Here is a 21,927-nt window from a genome sequence, read left to right as displayed (position 1 = left end):
CCCCTTCCTCTCTAAATCTACTGAGTCACATCGTATTTCAGAGCATCCTTAAAACCCCTTGAACATCAAAGTGTCAAAACCAAGGCTTTACTTCGTTTTTTTTCTTCTTTTTTTTCAAAAAACTGGCCAGGGCAGCAGGCATTGGCTCAACGTGGCATGCACTGGCACACATTAGCCCATATTGGCAAATGACTGGTGCCGACTCAGTGGCTGCCAAGTCACTGAGGACTGCCAAAGAAACTTCAAATGACCGTTCTCTCCTTCTCTGCACCTATTTCACTCCCCACTCCTCTCTGTTTTACTTTGTTACTGCCATCGTTGTTTTACCTCCCTCTCTGTCTCTCTCCATCTCTTTGTTTCTTCCTCTTCCACTCACTGTCTTTATCTCCTGCTTGGAGTCTGGTAATCTGATGAAGAGAAAGGTTAAACATTTGGCTGGCATTAGAAAACACCCTTGTGACAATGTTGTGTGTATTTCTTGTGTGTGTGCCTTACCACAGGGAAATAGCTGAGAGAGAAAGTGTGGCAGGGAGAGGTGCGCATAAAGACAGAAATTTAAAAATGAAATTGCAAATGAGAATCTGGTCTTTTATTTGACTTCACCAGCAACCGCAGATAGGTGATAGCGCTTGATGGGATGTGAGGTAGGGTAATGGCGGTGAAATTTCAGCAGAAAAACAGCAATTTATTTTGTGCAGCCATTAACTATGGCATCAGGAAAAATATGTCAAAAAAGATACACAGAATTACTTACTGCCTTCCAAAATTACAAGTCTAAGTGTTTATTGATCTGCCACCTGTATTAAAGTTTGTTAAAGAGTTAAAGAAAGTTGCCATGGTTAAGAAAAACGTACACATTCGTTTGGTCACAGAGGGGTTTCAGGCTGAGGGCTGCATTGTTAAAATCAAACAGATTGCATGCCCAGTTACTCACCCTGAACTCCTCTCTAAGGGTTTTGGGGTTGTTGGGTTGTTGTTTTTTTGTTTTTTGGTTTGGAGACCACAAAAAGTCGTCTGTCAGGAGAAATGTCAACCTGGGCCCTTTTTGTCTCGATAGTTCAACCCTGCCTTCTTCAGATTATGCTCATATGATTTGAGCAAAATATTCACTGACAACTTGAAATGTCAGTGTTATGTTTCACATTTCAACTGCTGTCCAAAAATATTCACTGTTGCGATGTATATCTAATCACCCGTGGCAATGAAAGTGGGATTTCATTAACAGCATTATTTGGTGCAATCATTCCGATGGCAGCTGTGATAGATGTCAGCCACACTGCAACTCTTGATTTGATGGATGGCAGTATTGGTAAAAACTAACCCAGAAACTACGGTCCTGGGAACTTGCACATACATTTGCATGCAACCTGTGTCTGTTCCCCGTCTTGTGGCTGCACCTCCCTGAGTCTGGTCCTACCAGAGAGGTTACTCTGTATTATTCTAGGACCTTACAATATAAAGCACCTCGAGGCAACTGTTGTGATTTGGCACTATACAGTATAAATAAAACGGAACTGATTTGAATATAAATTTCTATCCACACAGCGATTTCACTGTCTGTAGTCAGTCTTAGCAAAAAATACCCACTCTTCACTCTAAAGGGGAACCACTGTTGGCTTTTTGTGTGGTGGTACGTGGGCTCCAGTAACCTCGAGTTCTGTGTTTGATCAATTATCAATCTACAACATTGCAATCGTGCTAGTTTTTGAGTCATCAGGAAGTTCTACAGAATGGACTTCTGGACACCAAGAACAATGCCTGATCAGCAGACAGACAGACAGTTAACAGCCAAAGACGGCCAGCATGTTGGCCATCAAATCAAGTGTCCCTACAGCCAATCCAGCATTTAACCACGCAATCAGAAACTCAGAGCACTGGACAGAGTTCTCAGTCAGTCGGCTAAAACACCAGCTAGCCGATCAGCCTGTCACTGTGCCACCCGACTGACCCACCAATGACCCTACCTAGCCAAATGGCCTGTCCTGCCAAGATGTCACCAATTGAAACAACCTTTCATCCGCCTAACTGCTCAGCTAGCCAACCACAATTCTCTTTTTTAACCTTAGAGAGCAGCCAGCCAGCATTTCAACCAGTCTAGTTACTCATTTTCCCAGAGAACACGTTGCATTTCCATCTAATGTGCCGTGTTGAAGTGAAGAATGGGAAAAGCCAGAGGCATGAAATCTTTCATCTCATGCTACCTCGTTCACTATCTAACACTTATTTTGTTCATTCGGAGTCGTCCTCTCCATCATTTTGTCCTCCGCCATTCTCATTCTTCACCTTCATCTGTGTGTGTGAGTGTGTGTGTCTCCATCTACTTTTTGATTCCTTTTCTGCTTCAGTCTGAGAGAAAACCGAGTGTTGCAGGATAGAAGTTTGGTGCAATGTCTTTCCTGCAGCGCTACAGCCTCAAAAGTAAAGTGAGACCTCTTGCTGGGTGTATCAATTTCTTTCTACATGATGTCTGTGTGTATATGTGTGTGTGTGTGCCATAGTCCTAATCATAGTGTGCGTATGGAGGGTCTTGGGCAGTCGCCGCATGCTCTCTCTCCCTACTGAGGTCCTTATACCTGCAGAGAAAATGGATTTTGCTTTTCTTTTCTCCTCTACTCATTTCTCCATCTCTTCCAACTCTCTCCTTCATCTCTCTGTATAATTCCATCTTCTCTCTATCAACTGTCCTGTGTTTTTCTCTCCGTGTATTTGCCCTCTCTCCCCACCCCTCCAATTTAACTACTTTCTCCTTGACTCTTTTTTTTTTTAACCTTCTTTTCTCTCTCTCTCTCTCTCTCCTTCCCACCCACCTGCCTCCATTTCTTCTGCTCCCTCCCTGTGCACATCTCTGTTTCTCTGCTTCACTTGGACAATGTTATTTTCCAGTTACGGTCTCCTGAGAAGGAATGTCACTCTACTTTTGTTCACCTAGACTTTTTTTAACAGTGTCTTTAGGCTGCACCCCTCTCGCAAACCCACCCACTACAACACACACAAGGGACTTTACTAAACCTTTAAATGTGTGTAAACCCTTTGAGGTTTTCTAAATTTCTGTATAAATGTGACCAATAATAGCAGTTAATTCAGGGGTGAAATTACTCAGAATTTCTATCAGTGGGACGGAACGTGTAGTTGTAAATGTGAGCGTGGATGATTGCATGCCTGTGTGTGTTACTTGGGCATTCTGACCAGATGCCACTTCTTGCCCTATATATGACAACTGGGGCTCCAGCTTCCCACAACCTAGAATTGGATAATCGAATGATAGAACAGCTGGACGTATGTGATGACAACATTTCTGAGAGCTTCACAAAAAAGACTTGTCCAGGCTGGCAAAGGTTAGAGAACCATTTCTAAAGAGTGTTGACTTCATCAGTCAGTCAGACATATCGTGAAAGAAATTCATCACCCTCCACAGAGGAGGTCGACCAACAAAGATCACTCCAAGAGTAAAGCATGTAATATTGTGAGAGGCCACATACATCTGCTGATGTTTGTGTTCAGAAATTTGCCAAGAGGATGCTGACCAACAACCATTGCTCTCCTGAAGGAACACCACTACAATCCAGCATTAGCAGCTCATCCGATCTGTGAAATATGGGCCTGTTTTAAGAAATATCATGGATGTACTTGAAACAATGATAATAATTGGGACAGGCTCCAGTCCCCCCACAACCCTAATGAGTATAAGCGAAAGAGGATGGATGGAGTGACAGCTGTGTGAAAGTTGTTAAATATCCATTCAAGTTTTATGTTAACCGGACTCTAGACGTTGTTGAACACTCCAACAACTCTTTAAATGAAGTTAAAATAATCATAGAACAGATTTCCATATTAATAAATTACTTTCTGTTAGCATTAAGTAGCTGGACTATGTAATCATAGATCAACTCAATTAAATTAAGTTGGAATAAAAAACTTGCATAATGCTAAAGTAAAACAATTTAATCACATGGAAATCCTTCACACCGATTTCATGTTACTTACAGGATCCAATTTAAAATGTTACTTTTTGATTTTAAATCATTAAACGGTGGAGCCCCTTCCTACCCATCTGAGCTCTTATCTCTTCATTCTCCAGAAAAAAAACATGAAGTCTGGTTCAAAATGATTCATATCCGTTCCAAGGTCTAAGCTTAAATCTCATGGTGGCCTTGTCTGTTGCAGGTTCCAGACTCTGGATTAGTCTGCCTCTAAATATTAGACCTGCACAAACACTGGAACATTTTAAATCTCTACACATTTGACCTTTGACATGCTTAAACGACTCACGTAGCAGGCATCCAGGAGGCGTCCCAGTTAACTACCTTAACTTGATCCTTGATATGTGGAGTATTAGCCATCTCTGAAGGAGAGCCTTCAGAAGACGTTCAGCACAGTTTAGTTTAACTGAACTTGTTTAACTGGGTTTCACAAAACTCAGTGGTGTTTAGGCCATATTTATGTATTAATACAGAAATATTTTTCTGTAAGGTATAACCACGATAACCAGTCATCACATCAAAAGAAACTAATTTCATTTGTAATTGGATTTGTTTGGCTTGTCACTTGCAGCAGAGAGCAACACAAATTCAGGGAGACCTGAGTGAAACTGGTGTAATTACTCATGTACTTTGTTCCATTTATTGTAAGCAAAGTGAAAAAAAGTTGCAAAATAATATATCAAATGCTTTTTATACTGACATATAGCCTTTTACATTCATATGGCAAGCTTATTAACGCAGACATCGAACAACAGTGCTCACAGAGCACAGCTTTCCCCAAAGGGCAGAGGCTGTACTAAAACTTGGATGCTTTATGATGTTTTTATTACAAAATGATGACGTCAGCGTGTTGTGTTGCTGCAGGGCATTGTATTGGAAAAAATAAAAACGTATTGTAGAGCTCTCTCTATGCCCTTTCAAATGATATATCACTACATACGGTTTCTTGAAGATTATTTTTCAAGGTCTGATTTGACCTTGGGCACCAGCAGTGAATGTCAAGGTCAAATGCTTTGCCGACCAACGTACTCATGTCCTAAGAGTCACACGCATCGAAATAAAGGATTCTGCACATAAATAATGAATTGTGCAATAAAATATGCATTTGTAAATTCATTTATGAATTCTCTTATAATTATTCGCTTATTTTTTAATTACTAAAGTAATTTATTATTTATTTAATTTAAGACAAAAACACTATTTATAAATCAATATTTCAAAATGAATTATTAATCCTTTAATAAATACTTCAAATTGAAAATGAATTTTACAAAAAAGAATTAAACTGTCAATAAAAACTAGTATACTGTATATTATTGTGAAGTTTGATGATCCATAGAATACGGCTAACATATAGTGTATATAGTCATTTGGTGTGACCTTGATTCGAATTTTTACCAAACTTAAATAATCAAATTAACTTGATCTTTTATTTCTGTCTACCATCACACAACATTTGAAAATGATATCTGTGGATACTAGACCGCAAATAACCAAACAGAGCCAATGACATACTTCCTCCCTTTGGAGGCAACACTTAGATTCAGTGTAGTTTTTCCCAATATTTCAGTATCAGGAAAATACTTACAGCAGATAAATCCTCCTCCCCGTTCAGCACGATGTCACTGACTTGTACCTTGATGACGAGGTACTAAAACAGTGGATTTTCCTCTTTTTGTGTTTTGTTTTTTCTCTCTGCAGCAGCTGTGAGAATGAACCAAAGCATTACAGCTGAAGCTGAGAGTCTGACTGTACTGAAAGTGAAGCTACAGAAGCAGCACACTTTGGTGACAGTTCACAACAGATGAATCATTCACACTGTCACATTGTTTCCTCGCATTCATTTAATAAATTGCTAAAATAATTTGAGGTCTTTCAACAACAAGTATGAACACATAATGCAGCCGGCTGTAAAGCGCGGTGCAGGCTCAGGACGTACTCCATGAATTAAAGAAGGCCAGCCTCTTTGAAAAGGTTATCAAAAGGATCACTGTGGACTTTGAATCCCAATTATTTTGCCTTAGGCCAACAGAATGTTATCTTGTATTTGAGAATTCAACTTAGTTTTCACTTTTTAAAACAAGACAGGACAAGTAGTTTGATTTTTTTCTTTTCTTGTAGCTTGTATTTGGACCAGCTCCTGTGTGAACTCATGAGAAGATCACATTACACCAGTGAGAATTGACTGGGAAAGAAGAGACACCCTTTTGCTACGAACAAGCACAACGCCATTAGGTCTGCTATTCGAAAACATATTTTCACAACCCACAGGATCCCCCTCACTGTAGAGATTAAGAGTTCAGGTTTTCTTTTTCTTTAATTTGTTACCAGTCTGCATATACGGTGCACTGTGCCGCACCGCAGCAGCAGGGTTAGAATAGAGAAACCCAAAAGGAAAACAAAAAAGTTTCCTAGAAAAGCTCCCCATTTTCCCCTTGACCCTCTCTGTCACGGCTTGTTAATTCACTAAAGATGATATAGATATCTTATCACACACATCTATCACTGCTGACAAGCCCAGGGTTTAGAAAGATTAATGGAGGGGTGGATTGTTGAGAGAAGGGAGGGGTATAGATGAATGGTCAAATATGCAGGAGACAGAGACTAAACAGGTTTCTTATTTATATACGATACATTGCTAAAACATAGATGTTGTAATGCCATGGTCTCAGCTTAAATATGTTCTGTTTTCAAAGATTTTTTTAAACTGCTTGAAGCTAGTGATACGAGATTTTAATATTAAGATGATTAATGGTTTACCTTTGCATTTCTAAACCTTATATAATCCACTCGATACATTTGTCAGCTCTGACGAACAAGACGAGTACGAAGCAGCAATTAGAAACTGTAATAAAGCCGACACAGACGTGCAAAGCACATTATGCATGTTTAATTTTCTATAACATTTTTAAAACATAGAATATCTGCCACATTTTAGGTTAGTGTTCACACTAAATACTGATTAAATAGCTTTTAATTGTGTAATTATTATTTATCATCTGTACATTATCACAAAACATTTATGAGACTACCCAGAAGACTGAATTCAAATGTTCAAAGTTTCTGCAGACTCACATGTTTAAATGTTTAACTTCGAGTCAAGAAAGGCTTTGGCCTACGTCAGTTGGTTTCCCCTACAAAACAACATTAAGGTAGGTTAAAAAATTAAGGTAGGTGAAAAGTCGTGTGTATACAGGTTAGGGTTAGGCGATTTGTCAGCATGTCCAAATGTGGTGGGTGGCCAAAATACTAACACCAAGATGTTAAAATGCAGAGCACAAAACCTATGCAGTGATCCCTCGCTATAACGCGGTTCACCTTCCGCTTTTTTTTTTAACAGCGCATTATCTTCTGCGTCCTGTTTGGCTGTAGACCAGTGTCAATCAATCTCCTCCGTGTCTCCTGTACAGTACAGAAAGCGTCCAGCTTTTCAAATTTACATAAATCTTGGATCGCTAGCAGAGTGACTGTTACGGCTGTGGCCATGAGAAGACTGTGTGGGCTGTTTTCTGTCTGTGTTTCTGTACTGTGTTTAAGACTCTTTCCAGGTCCCTCCCCTAATGAAGAGTAGTGAGCGGCTGATTGGACCATGGAGCAGGTGACTTCCTTCAAAAAGCCGCTCTGACAGATCCACAGAAAGAGGGAGAGAGAGTGGAGCGAGCGAGTAGCTTGACAGCCGACGCGGCCCTGACCCTGGTTTTCCCAGCCTGTATTTTTATTGTGTATTTGTGTGAGCGTGAATTGTGAAAGCCGCTCCTAGTGCATTAGCTGAGAGCGTAGGCACTCTTGGGCTGAAGCGGAAGGGGTGAGCCGCCTTTTCTTTTGGAACCGTTTTCTCCTGTTTTCCGGGTAGGGAGCGAGGGATAGCTCTGTCATTTGTTTGTTCTGTTTCTTTCCTAGGGTTTAGTTCGTTTTTCTCTGGTGGGACTTAATTGGTTTTGTTTATTATTTTGGCCTGGGCTCACCCTGGAGCTATGCTTCTTTTCCTTAAATAAAATCACCTTTTTACTCACAACTGGTTTGGATGTTTGGCTTGGGAACCAGGGCGGGGATTTGTCTCTCTCTCCTCCAACCTTATGTGCGTCCCTACACGCCTAGACTAGGGGCGTAACATAAATGGGGGCTCGTCCCTTTTCGTTCGTGTGATTGGTTCGTTTCCTTTTTGACTTTGCGGTGGGGGGAAACGTCGTGGTGGGTGTGGACCGGCGGAGAGTTTCGTTTGTCTGTGTGGTGGGTGCGAGTTTTGCGGCTCTGCGGTGCGCGGATGTGGTTGGTTGTCTGCAGAGTTGTGTTTTTCTTTGCTGCTTTGCTCGTGATGTCGTTTGACATGGATGATTTTGCGCAACGTCCCTCCATTGAAAAGTTGGAGCGGTGCACCAAAGCGGATTTGTTGGTAGTGGCTAACTTATTCAGGGTGGATGTTCCGTTGCATGCTAAGAAGGCGGAAATTAAACAATGTTTGGTGGAGAGACTGGTGGACAGGGGAGTGTTTGGGGGGCAGAAAACCTCGCCGAGTGGGTCTGGGAGTTTGGAGACGGCAGTGGGGGCGGAAGCTGCTGGGGCCGTCCCGAAGCCTTCCAAGGGGCGGATGCCGTCGGGGGCGGAAGCTCCTGTCGCCGTTCAGTCTCCTGAATTTGACCCGGCTGGCCAGGGTGAGGCGGGTTTGGTGACGGAGGATCTCAGGCTTGCCCTTTGCTTGAAGGAGGTGGAGCTGGCAGCTAAGGCTAAGGAAGTCGAGCTCATGCATCTCCGCATACGTGCTATGGAGCTTGATCATTCTCGAGTGAGAGACGCTGCTCCCGTTCCTGTAAGTACACTCCCCGACACTCCCACTATAGACCAGTTTAACGCTAGCAAACAGATTGTTTTGGTACCTCCTTTTAGGGAGGGGGAGGTTGACTCATATTTCACTGCTTTTGAGCGCATCGCAACCACTTTAAAATGGCCAAAGGACGTCTGGAGTCTGTTGCTGCAATGCAAATTTATAGGAAGAGCGCAGGAGGTCTGTGCGAGTCTTTCCATTGCTGACAGCTTGGATTATGAGGTTGTCAAATCCACTATTTTGCGGGCTTATGAACTAGTCCCGGAGGCGTATCGACAGAAGTTCCGTGCCTGTCGCAAGTTTGATAGTCAAACGTTTGTGGAATTTGCACGTGAGAAAACTGTCTTATTTGACAAGTGGTTGGCTGCCAGTCACGCGGAGGACTTTACTCAGCTAAAGGAGTTGATCCTGCTGGAAGAGTTCAAGACATGTCTCCCTGAAAACATTGTGGTGTATCTTAATGAGCAGAAGGTGGGGTTACTGTCTAAAGCCGCGGTCCTTGCCGACGAGTTTGTGTTAACTCATCGTGCTGCACTTTCGACAGAGCGCCGTGAGTACACTTCCTCACCTCGTCCTGTCAGAAGTTATAGGGTTTCCCCTAAGCGCCAGATACGTTCTGCTGCTATTCCTGTGTCGGATCGCAAATGTTTTTATTGTCATGAAATCGGGCACCTCGTTGCTGTTTGCCCATCACTACAGCGCAGGGAGCAGGCCAACACGGTGAGGAAGCCGAAAAGTGTGGGTTTCGTTCGCTCTATGTCTGCTTCCACTTCACCTAGCAATGGAGTGGGAAGTGAAAGTTTTGATGAGAGCTACCGCCCTTTTGTGTCGGAGGGGTTTGTTTCGTTGAATGAAAAAGAGGAGGATCGGGTGCCGATCATGATTCTGCGTGACACTGGGGCCGCGCAGACTCTTATTTTGAAGGGTATTCTACCTTTTTCTGATGACTCTTTTTGTGGTTCGGATGCTCTTGTCTGGGGAGTAAAAATGGATGTACTGTGTGTGCCACTGCACAATGTGTTTCTTCAATCACCGCTCGTTTCGGGTTCGGTACCGGTTGGCGTGCGCGACCAGTTGCCAGTGCCCGGAGTTGCGATGATTCTGGGGAATGATTTGGCTAACGGAAAAGTGTTTTCTACCCCGAGGGTGGTTGAGATGCCGGTGCCTGATACTTCATTACCTAACCCTGTCGCTGAGGAGCGTTCCTCCTCTGTTTTTCCTGCTTGCGCTGTAACTCGTACGCATAGGCGCAAGTACGATGACGTGGACTTATCTGATTCTTTTCTCTGTGCTGGTGGTGGGCCGGAGTCTGAATCTGAAACCCGTGTCCCGCTGACGGGCGACTCTGAGGCGATGCTGCCTGTTAGCCCATCAGTGACACCTCAACTGTCTTTGGGAATCAACAAAAAGGATTTGGTTTTGGCACAGCAGAGTGACCCGACTCTTGTGAGTTGTTTTTTCGCTGCCAACTCTAGCGACCAGTACCCTCGTGTTTATAGTGTCGAGGATGATGTGTTGATGCGTACTTGGTATCCGCCTACAGCTGGTGATTTGGGTTGGAATGTGTTTAAACAGGTTCTGGTGCCTCAACAGTACCGACCCAACGTTCTTAGTCTTGCCCATGACAGTTTTTCTGGACATTTAGGTATTAGGAAAACCTATCACCGCAATCTGCGCCATTTCTTTTGGCCAGGATTGAAGAATGACGTTGCTAAGTATTGTCGTTCTTGTCACACCTGTCAGATTAGTGGTAAGCCTAACCAAGTCATTCCACCCGTTCCCTTACACCCTATTCCAGTTTTATGGGATCCTTTTGAACACATACTCATCGACTGCGTTGGTCCACTCCCTAAAACAAAATCGGGTCACCAGTACCTCTTGACTCTGATGTGTGTTGCTACCCGTTTTCCCGAGGCAATTCCATTGCGCACCCTTAAGGTTAAACCAGTTGTTAAGGCGTTGGTGAACTTCTTCTCTATTTTTGGGTTACCAAAAGTTGTTCAAACCGACCAGGGCTCTAATTTCATGTCTAGGATTTTTGCTCAGGTTTTGCAGTCACTTGGCATTAAACATCGGAAATCTAGTGCCTACCATCCGGAGTCGCAAGGTGCGCTCGAGCGGTTTCATCAGACATTGAAATCGATGATGCGGAAATTTTGCCTTGAGTCTCAAAAGGAGTGGGATGAGGGGTTGCCGCTGCTTCTTTTAGCAGTGAGGGAAAGTGTGCAGGAGTCGTTAGGATTTAGCCCTGCTGAGCTGGTGTTCGGTCACACAGTGCGTGGCCCGTTGCGATTGCTTAAGGAGAACTTCCTGTCCGACACTGTTGCTCCTAAGGAAAATGTGTTAGACTATGTGAGCTCTTTCAGAGAGCGTTTGCATGAAGCATGCGCAATTGCACGTGATGCTCTCATTGCAACACAAGGTAGGATGAAGAGGAAGTTTGATGTGAAGGCTGTGCAGCGAAAATTTGAGGTTGGTAATAAAGTTTTAACACTTTTACCGGTCCCTGGATCTTCCCTCCAGGCCAAGTTCAGTGGTCCGTATACAGTGCAGGCGAAATTGAGTGACACGGATTATGTCATCGACACCCCAGAGCGAAGGAAAAAGTGTCGTGTGTGTCATATTAATATGATGAAGCCCTACTTTGCTGGTGGTGTGTCAACAGTTGCGACTGTGGTGCCAGTTTTTGAAACTCGGTATGACCCAGCAGGTGACGATTTGGTTTTCGGTTGTGCTGTGGGCTGCGCACAACTTAGGAATTCTGAAATTCTACGTGATTTAAGGTCACATTTAACTGGGGTAGACGATGATGTCCGAAATGACGTGTGTCGGTTGATTGAGAACCATCCTAATCTTTTCTCGGACACTCCATCCTGTACCACCGTGTTGGAGCATGATATCGATGTGGGGGACCATCCTCCAATCAAACAGCATGCCTACCGGGTGAATCCCACTAAGCGTGCTCTTTTCCAGACAGATGTCTCTTATCTGTTGGAGAATTGTCTTGCTGTCCCTAGCTCTAGTGCGTGGAGTTCCCCGTGTCTCCTAGTGCCTAAAGCGGATAAGAGCCCACGGTTCTGTACAGATTTTCGGAAGGTGAACAGCGTGACCAAACCTGACTCCTATCCTCTTCCCAGAATGGAGGATTGTGTCGATAGGGTCGGTTCTGCGACGTTCGTTACTAAGCTGGACTTGTTAAAGGGCTATTGGCAAGTTCCCCTAACATCACGTACGGCCGAAATCTCTGCTTTTGTTACTCCTGACCATTTTCTCCAGTACACTGTCATGCCTTTCGGGTTGCGCAACGCTCCCGCCACATTTCAATGGCTCATGAATATCGTGCTGGGCGGCGTCTGCAAGTGTGAAGTGTATTTGGATGACATTGTCGTCTATTCAGACACCTGGTCAGAGCATATGGAGACACTCACTGATGTGTTCCATCGCTTGGAAAGGGCATCCCTCACCCTCAACCTCGCCAAGTGTGATTTTGGTAAAGCCATGGTGACGTACTTAGGAAAGCAGGTGGGTCAGGGGCAAGTGCGCCCTATCTCGGCCAAAATCCAGGCCATACTGGACTTTCCTGCCCCTCAGACTAGGCGTGAGCTTCGCCGTTTCCTCGGCATGGTGGGCTACTACCGGGGTTTCTGTCAAAATTTCGCGGAAGTGGTCGCACCCCTCACTAGCCTCACTAGTGTGTTGAAACCCTTTGTGTGGTCCTCTGCGTGTCAGAGTGCGTTTCTGTCCGTTAAGACTCTCCTGTGCAGTGCGCCAGTGCTGGCTGCCCCTGATTTTGCACGCCCTTTTAAATTAGAGGTTGATGCTAGTGCAAACGGGGCAGGTGCCATACTGCTACAGGAAGACCATCATGGTGTGGACCACCCAATCGGCTATTTCTCCAAGAAATTTAATGTCCATTGTGTGGGCTGTTTTCTGTCTGTGTTTCTGTACTGTGCTTAAGACTCTTTCCAGGTCCCTCCCCTAATGAAGAGTAGTGAGCGGCTGATTGGACCATGGAGCAGGTGACTTCCTTCATATAGCCGCTCTGACAGATCCACAGAGAGAGGGAGAGAGAGTGGAGCGAGCGAGTAGCTTGACAGCTGACGCGGCCCTGACCCTGGTTTTCCCAGTAGGCACTCTTGGGCTGAAGCGGAAGGGGTGAGCCGCCTTTTCTTTTGGAACCGTTTTCTCCTGTTTTCCGGGTAGGGAGCGAGGGATAGCTCTGTCATTTGTTTGTTCTGTTTCTTTCCTAGGGTTTAGTTAGTTTTTCTCTGGTGGGACTTAGTTGGTTTTGTTTATTATTTTGGCCTGGGCTCACCCTGGAGCTATGCTTCTTTTCCTTAAATAAAATCACCTTTTTACTCACAACTGGTTTGGATGTTTGGCTTGGGAACCAGGGCGGGGATTTGTCTCTCTCTCCTCCAACCTTATGTGCGTCCCTACACGCTTAGACTAGGGGCGTAACAGTGACTCTGAAGTGCTGTACTGTTTGTTTGTAAGTTTTCGCCCCAACAAACACAACAATGTCGACGAAACGTTTTGCACCATCAAAGAAACCTGTGGTAGCTCCCAGAAGGCAGAGGAAGATGCTAACCATCGCACAAAATGTTGGAATTCTGGACATGCTAAAGGAAGGTAGAAGTGACTGTATTTTTCGGATAAAAAGGTGCATTAAGTGAAACAAAACAGTCAGATAAGTCAAACATTCCTCAGCTCATTCTTCTTGCTTCCTCTACTTCCGTACCATTGATTCACTAATGTTGAATTCTCTGGCAGCTGCTCTATTCCCATGTTGTGGACCTGAAAACAGGATTTGATCTTTGGTTTCATTCAATATGGACTTATTTTTCTATGAAGGTTTGAGAGTGTTTAAATGAGAGAAGTGTGAAAATGTTCATGCCTGTCTGAGAAGTGTTCAAAGCGTGTAGTGAGGGGTGTTACAGCCTTAAAACATCTATGAAAATTGTAAAAAATAAACCTATCACGGATTATTTTTAGAACGTAACTCCCGCGATAAATGAGGCACCGCTGTATATACTCTTTTTTACAAACAGTCCATGCTCTTACTGGATAATTAATAGCTTAACCTTTAGCTCTTTGCATTAGTTATTTTGTGCTAACACTAAGATTTCTTTAATACATTAAATATTCTTCAAAGATTATTTAAATGGGCACACATTACAGGAACACACTACATGAAAACTACACTGAAAACTGTTATATGTTCATATACTTATCCATATTTGTTCAAAATAAATAAATAAATTCATGTTACCATGGCAAACAATGTGCAACCATCTGCAAAAGATATCCCAGTATCCTGAAACGCTGATATACTGGAAAGAGGATTCATGTTATCGTACGAAGATATGTCAGCTATTACACAGTTTTATTGGTTTTTTATGTCAATCCAGCTGAAAATAATCAAATATCAAATCAAATTTAATTTCACTTTTGTAAACTGAACTGCACTTAATGCCAGGATTGAATTCCAAGAGTAAAATTTAAATTAATCATGAAAATGTTTTTTTTGACTGTATGCAACAGGCCACATATCGCCTGTTCTTTATTATAGCAACAAAAACATGTGTAAGAGGGCAATAAGCACATTTGAAAGTAGAGTTTGTCTTGCTCCTGTGTTGCAGTTTCTGTACATGGTTACAAATTCTAGATACAACCTTCAGCAGTATAATAGGATCCAGTTGGTGGCTCACCATTAGGATAGGGGGGACTGTGCCTCTTTGTGTGTATGTGTCTATGTGTGTGAATGTGTGCGTGTATATGTGTGCTTGCTAATAAGAAACCCTGAGACAATGACAGACACCAAGCCCTAATTAGGTTGTCATGCTGAGAGAGCAAGGGAAAGACAGGAAGAGAGAGAGAGAGGGGGAGAGAGAGCTTATTAAGGAGGATAGGTGTCAAGTTCTGGCAGAAAAAAAGAGGTGGGAGGAGAGCAAATAAGGGGGAGGATGAGGGCAATGAAGGGGTAGAAGGAATCGGACGCTGATGTGGGGAAAGAAAAGGAGTGGGAATGGGAAACAATGGAACATGGTATGTAGGAGTGAGGAAAGAGAAACAGGTGGTTCAGGTGTAGAGGACAGAAGCTGCTGGCAGGATGAAGGGAAGAGGAGGTGTAGGAGGGAATAAAAACAGCTAGGAAGAGGAAGGGGAAAAGATGGAAACAGAAAGGAGAAAGCTGAGGTAGAGAAGGTATCAGATGCAGAGAAGGAAGACAAACAGGATCAAGCACAAAGCAGGTCGAGTGATTTATGGAATAAAACAAGAGGAGAGCAGTGCTGCTGGTGCAACCAAAGCTTCCTTTTTTCCAAATGAAACACTGGCTAATTGTGGCTAACTGGGATATAAGCACATGGCAAGTCAGATTTTTCAAAGGGTGGTAAAAAAAAAATCCATCACAGTGTAGCTTTTGGAGGTTAAACCAAACGTGACAGCATTTAACTAACCACCGTATGGTAACGTTAAATCTGAAATGGCAATGACAGTTGGTCAATATGTTACTGTTTACCTCAATTTCCACTTAGAAATGTAGAGTTTCTTTCATGTTGTCTGCCTGCTTCACTTTCTCACCTTGTCACCCTTCGTTTGCAACATTGTTGTGTTAAAAAATATGGAAGTAATAAAAAGCTGTTACAGAAAACCCCAAACATCTGAATGCATGTTTATTTAATCAATCCAGTTAATTCTTCTTTGTGGGAAAAGATAAAAAAATAAATACGACCACATCTCATGGTCCACATCGGCAGATTAAGTTAAGCTGTCATTATATACGATATGTGTTTCAAAGCTTTAGAATCTGTGGTTGCTCTCATCTTCTGCCAGATATGGTTGAAGTCATGATTTTCTTCCACTTCTGTTTTTCTCTGTCGCTTCCACTTTTCCACGCTGTCAAAGTCCCTATATTTGCAGCTCTGACGTCAGACCATCTTGTTGGTTCTCTACAAAAGCTATAAGAGCTACCCTGTGATTGTGCCACTGTAAGGCCTCCAGGACATTCTCGATGAAGAACCTTCTTCCGAGGCTACTTCCAACATTTAACTCTGCATGACATTCTGATATTGAAGTTCTGTGTTCACTGATGGAAGCCTGACTGCCATTAACCTTTTTTTTTTACTGTTTTGTTTTTTTCCTCACTAATTTCAACAAATACTGTGATACCATTCCAGTTGATCCGTCTTTACTTAAACAATGCTGCGTGTCACTTCCTCTCATTGTGAGCTACTTCCATAAGAATTCCAGCGTGCTCTAAGTTTGGTCTATTAAATGACATCAAGGAAGAAAAATCTTTTGTAATCTTTAGGTGTCATTCTGTGTTCATAAGTGTGTTTATTTTGGTTATCTGCAGTGTCGAGCTATCTTTGCACCACCTTGGGAAAAATATTGTAGGAAAAATAGATATTAGTGTAATATAATTAACTTTTTCCACAAAACGTCTTTATTAATACATTTTACAGTTTATAAGTGTAATATATATATAATGTATATATATCCGATACCTGGGTGTCCACATCACTCAGGACCTGTCATGGTCTTGTCACATCAACACCCTGGTTAAGAAAGCTCGTCAGCGTCTTTTCTTCCTCAGAAGACTTAGAGACTTCCATCTGCCACTGAAGGTGCTCAAGAACTTTTACTCCTGCACCATCGAGAGCGTCCTGACGGCAAACATCTGCACCTGGTTTGGGAACAGCACCAAACACGACAGACGAGATCTGCAAAGAGTGGTGCGCTCGGCCGAACGCATCATTCAATCAGAGCTCCCTGACCTGCTGTCCATCTACACCAAGCGGTGCAAGACCAAAGCTAGGAAGATTATGATGGACCTGTCCCATCCCAACAATGGACTCTTCTCACTGTTGAGGTCTGGGAAGCGCTTAAGGCTTTGGCTTAAGGCCAAAACAGAGAGAATGAGGAGGAGCTTCTTCCCCCAGGCTATTCGGGCCCTGAACCAGGTGTAGGACTGGACTCTCACACACACGTCACTATAAGACTGGACTCTCACACACACATCACATCACCACACGCACGCTGTTTTTTCTTTATGAACGCTTCCTATAATTTATAATCTTTATAATCTCTTTCTGCTATTTGCACATTTTTTTACTGTAAATTTATAAGTTAATTTGTAAATTTTTGTAGTAACCTGTAAATTGTAAATACTGCAAAACCACTGTCATTTAATGGTCGGGCATTGCACAGCTACAAGCATTTCACCCCCATGTCATACTGTGTATGGTTGTGTGTGTGTGACAAATAAAAATTTGAATTTGAATTTATGCTACAATAACTGAAGCAGTTGTGTAGATTTGTTTCTGTTTGTTTCCTCCCGCTCCACTATACTACGCTGTCATTACAAATTTACACATAAACACATATTTTTAGAGGGCCTTACAGGGCTCAGTTTCTGATGTAGTGCCAACTGTCATATTCTACATTTTCAATTGAATAAACTGGCAGCATGCCACTCAACTGGCAAGCACAGGTGCACCATCTCACACCAAATGTCCACACAGGCGCACACACTCACCTGCAAGGCATAAAACTAATGTTCTGATACTGCAAACACACCTCAAAAAATGCTAATTTCCTACTAATTGACTAATTGTCAAATAATAAAATAGCAGCTTAAGATATGATGAAACGTTTTGTAATCCATCGGTCATCTGTGTTTTGAATATTGATTGATTGATTAGTAAGAACAGGGGGCTTTTAATCATAAAATAAAATAGTGTTTATTTTTTTTCATTCAGACAGGAAACAGTGCTGCTTCTTGCCCTCGCTATGCAAATGGACCACATGTGTAGAGAGAGTCAGTCAGAAATTTATTCCCAGTTTGTTCCCATGAAATCCACAATGCAGCGGCAACCTCGTGAACCCTGCTGCAGGTCAGAGTCGGGCCAACGATATTTTGTTTGCATGCTGCTGAAATCCTTACTCTGTTTATTTAGTCTTATGAAACAAATGTGCTGGGGCTGCAAGTGAAACTTCAAAATAAAGCCTGTGTTTTGTTGAGTGTGTTCACGTTGACCCAGCTCCCGTCTGGGGAGAAGAGCTGTGTTTATGTGATTCTCACAAACAATGCACCCATCTGAACCAGAAATAATTCTGAATCCTACTTTGTAAGAGAAACTAGGTTGTAGTTATTTTACTTCAGGGTTGATGCATTACAGTGCCAGGATACTGGTCAGAATGGAGTCAGACAGGCCTGTGCACTGACATGCATCCACATTACCTTAAAACGCATGTGTAGAATCCACTGTCTTCCAATTCAGCAGATCTGAACCAGATGGAGTCATCTTCTTTACTCAGCCTGTGACCCGAGAAGATGATGGGCTCCTAAAAGATACAATAAGTAGAAGATTATCCAATCTAATATAACAGGACTCTTATAATATGTATTAATGGAATCAACGATACAGAGCATGTATCTATAATCTGTAACGACTTCCTCTTGACCAAGAATTGACAACGGTAATGTGGTTGCTATGAAAAAATGTTATACATTTTAATAATATACCAAGTATTACCTTGCTACTCAGATATGCTGTTCATAATTTGAGACATTTTAATATACACAGGCTTAAGGAAGTTAGTGATAAACACAAATGAGTGCACTTCTTTGATTTCTTCTTCACTCACATTTGTCCCTCACTACATGTTTATACACCACTCTGCATTTAATCATTAGTTGTTATTAATCTTTGTCCTGTCTCCTTCCCTCACTCCCAACTCGTCGCAGCAGATTGGCCGCCCCTCCCTGAACCTGTTTCTCCGGGAGGTTTCTTCCTGTTATAAGGGAGTCTCTCTTTCCCACTGTGGCCAAGTGCTTGCTCATAGGGAGTTGTTTGATTGTGATTCGGTGCTATATAAATAAAATAAAAGATAAGTAAGAAATATACCTGTACTTTCAAATTTATGCTTACATATACCTATACTTATATAATAATTACAGTTATTATAATAATTAGAGAAAGCAAATTATTCTTTAAAAATAATGCTTGAATGTTTTTGAGTTTTTTACAGCTTGAAGGACCTCTGTTACCTTTTTGGAAAGAAATTTAAACATGAAAAACTACACTTCAATTTGTGGAGCGTTTCCACTCAACCAGATGGTTAATGGGGGGAAAATCTTTTTATTTATTCCAGTTGGTGTAATAAAAAAAAAAAAAAAAAAAAAAAAAATCATGGTCTTGGTTTGTTAACTTTGCAAATTCAGGTGCTGACTGAAAATCTGTTGCTGCGTGGTACAGACCAAACATGAAGGTTTGAAGTGTAAAATTCTTGTATGTAGCACTAATGAGCAGATATTTGTGTGAGCTGCACCAATAAAGTTTATGGCAACAGCACGCTAACCGAGCTTACTGGCATTATTTGATAACCCATGGCACGTGGTGTTAAAAAAACAAAACAAAAAATCGCTAATACCGAGGCTTCAAAATTGCAGACTCCAAAAACCAACGACCCAGAGGTCACATCCGTGTTCTAAGCAGTCTCAGGGCTGCTCAGGTTATGGTTAGGTTAAATTAATGCTTTTTGGTAATTAACTTTTTAAATTTCCATTTCATGGTGTCTTCCTTGAAATTCATGACTCTTCTTCCCTGCCTCATCTTTCCTTCCACATCAGTTGTAGTTCAGACCAGTGACGCTCACCTCTGCATCGCCTTTGTTCTTGTACCAGATGAGGCGCAGCTTGGCGTTTGTGGCCATGGTGTAGTTGGTTCGGATGTAGCTGTAGAACAAGGCACATTTAACTCGAACAGGCTCACCAGCCAATACGTGGTACTCCTTCAGATCCACAGACCAGTCAATGCATCCATCCACTGCGAGGGGGAACACAGAGAAGAGAAATATTGAGGACATACACCATTATACACCAAATACTGCAGGAGAGAGAAACACTGATTAAAACTCAAACAACACAGGAAGCGAAACACGAACATAAACAGCAAAAACAAAAATCCTCACTCAGCCAAGGGTTTATATAAGATATGTATAAGTAAAAACATAAAGAAAAATGCTTGACAGGAGAAAGAAACGAGGATGTGAGAGAGCCAGAGAGTGTGAGTGACAGGGATATTGTTTTATCTCATTTCTTTGGTAATATTATTCTTTACCTTCAAAGCAATAGAACATTGAATGTAAATTTTTTAACAGTTAGTCTGTTCTTTTGTTTCAGGGGAGGGAGGGGGGGCAACATAGTGGGAGATTAAACGAGTTACAAAAAAAAAGTGTAGCATTTTTTTCTTAAATGTTGAAGGTACAAACACAGGAGGGTGTCAGAAATAAACTTCTTGTGAGAACAGACGAACAAAGTTCATTCTATTTTCTTTTGATTTCATCCCTACGACCAAATGTTTCTCTTCACTGTTATTTGTATGGAGTTTTTTTTCATACACCAAGTATGAAAAAAAAAGTATGGACTGCTTACTAAGTATTGCTTTAGTAATTGGAGAAAATGTGTGTGAGATAAAAAGACAGAAATTCAGAAAATGAAACATGGAGGGAGAGGTCATGACCAAAGGAACAGATGAAAGAGGAAGTGTGCTGGGGTAGTGTTGGGGTGAGTCCAGGTCAACAAGAACAAACAGAAAACAACTTGTAGATGTGAGACAAGTTTGAGATGGCGAGATGTTAGAGGTCGAAAAAAAAGACAAAAAGCTTGCCCTTCTGTTTTTTTCCTTTCCTCTTTGTCCCTCATTCCTCTCACTTCTTTTAGTTTTCCTTGTGGTCTGAGCCTCAGATAGCTGTGCTCTGTTTTAACTGTCACCCTCGGGCACTTGCCACAAGGCCTTCCCTCTGAATTACAGCCTGTAGCAATAAAGCCTCTGGTTCTGTCATCCACTTCAAAATACCTCTTCTGTCTCTCATCTGTACTCTCCCCCTCTTGTTTATTAGTGTTGTCATAAATAGCGTATGTATGCTAGTTGGATTAGAACAGACCATAAGCTCTGAATGGCATCTAAAATTTGGCTGTGATATCATCTTTTTCCCCCCCAGCAGTGGAACGATACCGTTGACCACAATATCACAGCATGACTTAAGTAAGGAAAATGGAATCTGGAGGAAAGTTGTTCAGATGAACATGTCCTCTACCCACATACCAAGGAGGTCTGGCCCGGATCTGGCATCAAGCTGGCACTTCTGACTGACTGGTGTCATGGCAGGGTGTATGTCAACCATATGTGTACCAGGTCTGGCAAGCACTATTTATGTTCCTGTTTTCCTATTTTAGTTAGAAGACCCAAATGCCATGTTGGAATACTATACTGCTATGGTAGCCAATGTTTCAAATGCAGGTTTGTGAGTGTACACTTTATCCAAAGCCTAGTGACGGTTTACTCATCGTTGCCAGTGGGTGACTGTAGCTCAGGAGTTGGAGCAAGTCACCTACTGATCGCAAGGTTAGTAGTTCGATCCCTGGCTCTTCCAGTCTGCATGTCAAGAGTGTCAATGTGTATGAATGTAGCTAGGAAGCACTCAGTTTAGAGAAAGTGTGTGATATTGTGAATGTGTTGTGTATAGCACTTTAAGTAATCTGGGAGAGTAGAAAAGCGCTGTATAAGAGTCAGTCCATTCACTGTCTAAACAGAGTTTCGTCATGTTACTTTTGCACTATTATGTTGTTATTACATGGCTTGATTAAGGTACACATTAGGCTGACATCTGGGGCCAGAGCTGAAACTGTTCTGGGCCAGCACAGGGCCAGCAGTGTGTCTACAACTGGCCCGTGGCTGCACACAACTTACACATGGCCCACATACTGCAAAGAATGACGGCCCTTTGGTGGCCCAGATCAGGTTTGCCAGAGGTAATCCACACATGGGCCAGGACAGGACCACCAGTGTGTCTGCAACTTGCCTTGTGCTGGCCCATGTGTGGGCCACCTCTGGCAAACCAAATCTGGGCCACCAAAGGGTCATCATTCTTTGCGGTATGTGGGCCATGTGTAAGCACATTGAGTGGGCCTGATCCAAGTCTTACCAATTTTATTATGTGGGTATATGTTAATATGCACATCTGGGTTTAAGGTTTGGCTTTAGCTTAGCTAACACTGCTAGCATAATGGACAGGTTTTTGATGGGGCTCCCACCTCCCACACAAAAGCATCGT

General features: G+C 42.5%; 1 protein-coding gene across 4 annotated transcripts in view; it reads right to left on the bottom strand.

Moving 5' to 3' along the window:
• The window catches only part of il1rapl2 (interleukin 1 receptor accessory protein-like 2), a 472,397-nt gene that overhangs the window by 166,505 nt on the left and 283,965 nt on the right, over positions 1–21,927 (bottom strand). For all 4 annotated transcript variants that reach the window (XM_040015740.1, XM_040015741.1, XM_040015742.1 and 1 more), the window contains exons 3-4: positions 19,468–19,637; positions 18,050–18,153 (exon numbers count right to left, since the gene is read on the bottom strand). In XM_040015740.1, the coding sequence (XP_039871674.1) occupies positions 18,050–18,153; positions 19,468–19,637 (274 nt within the window). The remainder of the gene's footprint in view (positions 1–18,049; positions 18,154–19,467; positions 19,638–21,927) is intronic.

The sequence above is a fragment of the Simochromis diagramma genome, unplaced genomic scaffold (assembly GCF_900408965.1).
Source record: "Simochromis diagramma unplaced genomic scaffold, fSimDia1.1 OVJJ01000685.1, whole genome shotgun sequence".
In the NCBI taxonomy this organism is placed as follows: domain Eukaryota; kingdom Metazoa; phylum Chordata; class Actinopteri; order Cichliformes; family Cichlidae; genus Simochromis; species Simochromis diagramma.
Note: the sequence above shows the minus strand (reverse complement) of the source record. Positions and strands in the feature narration are given on the sequence as shown.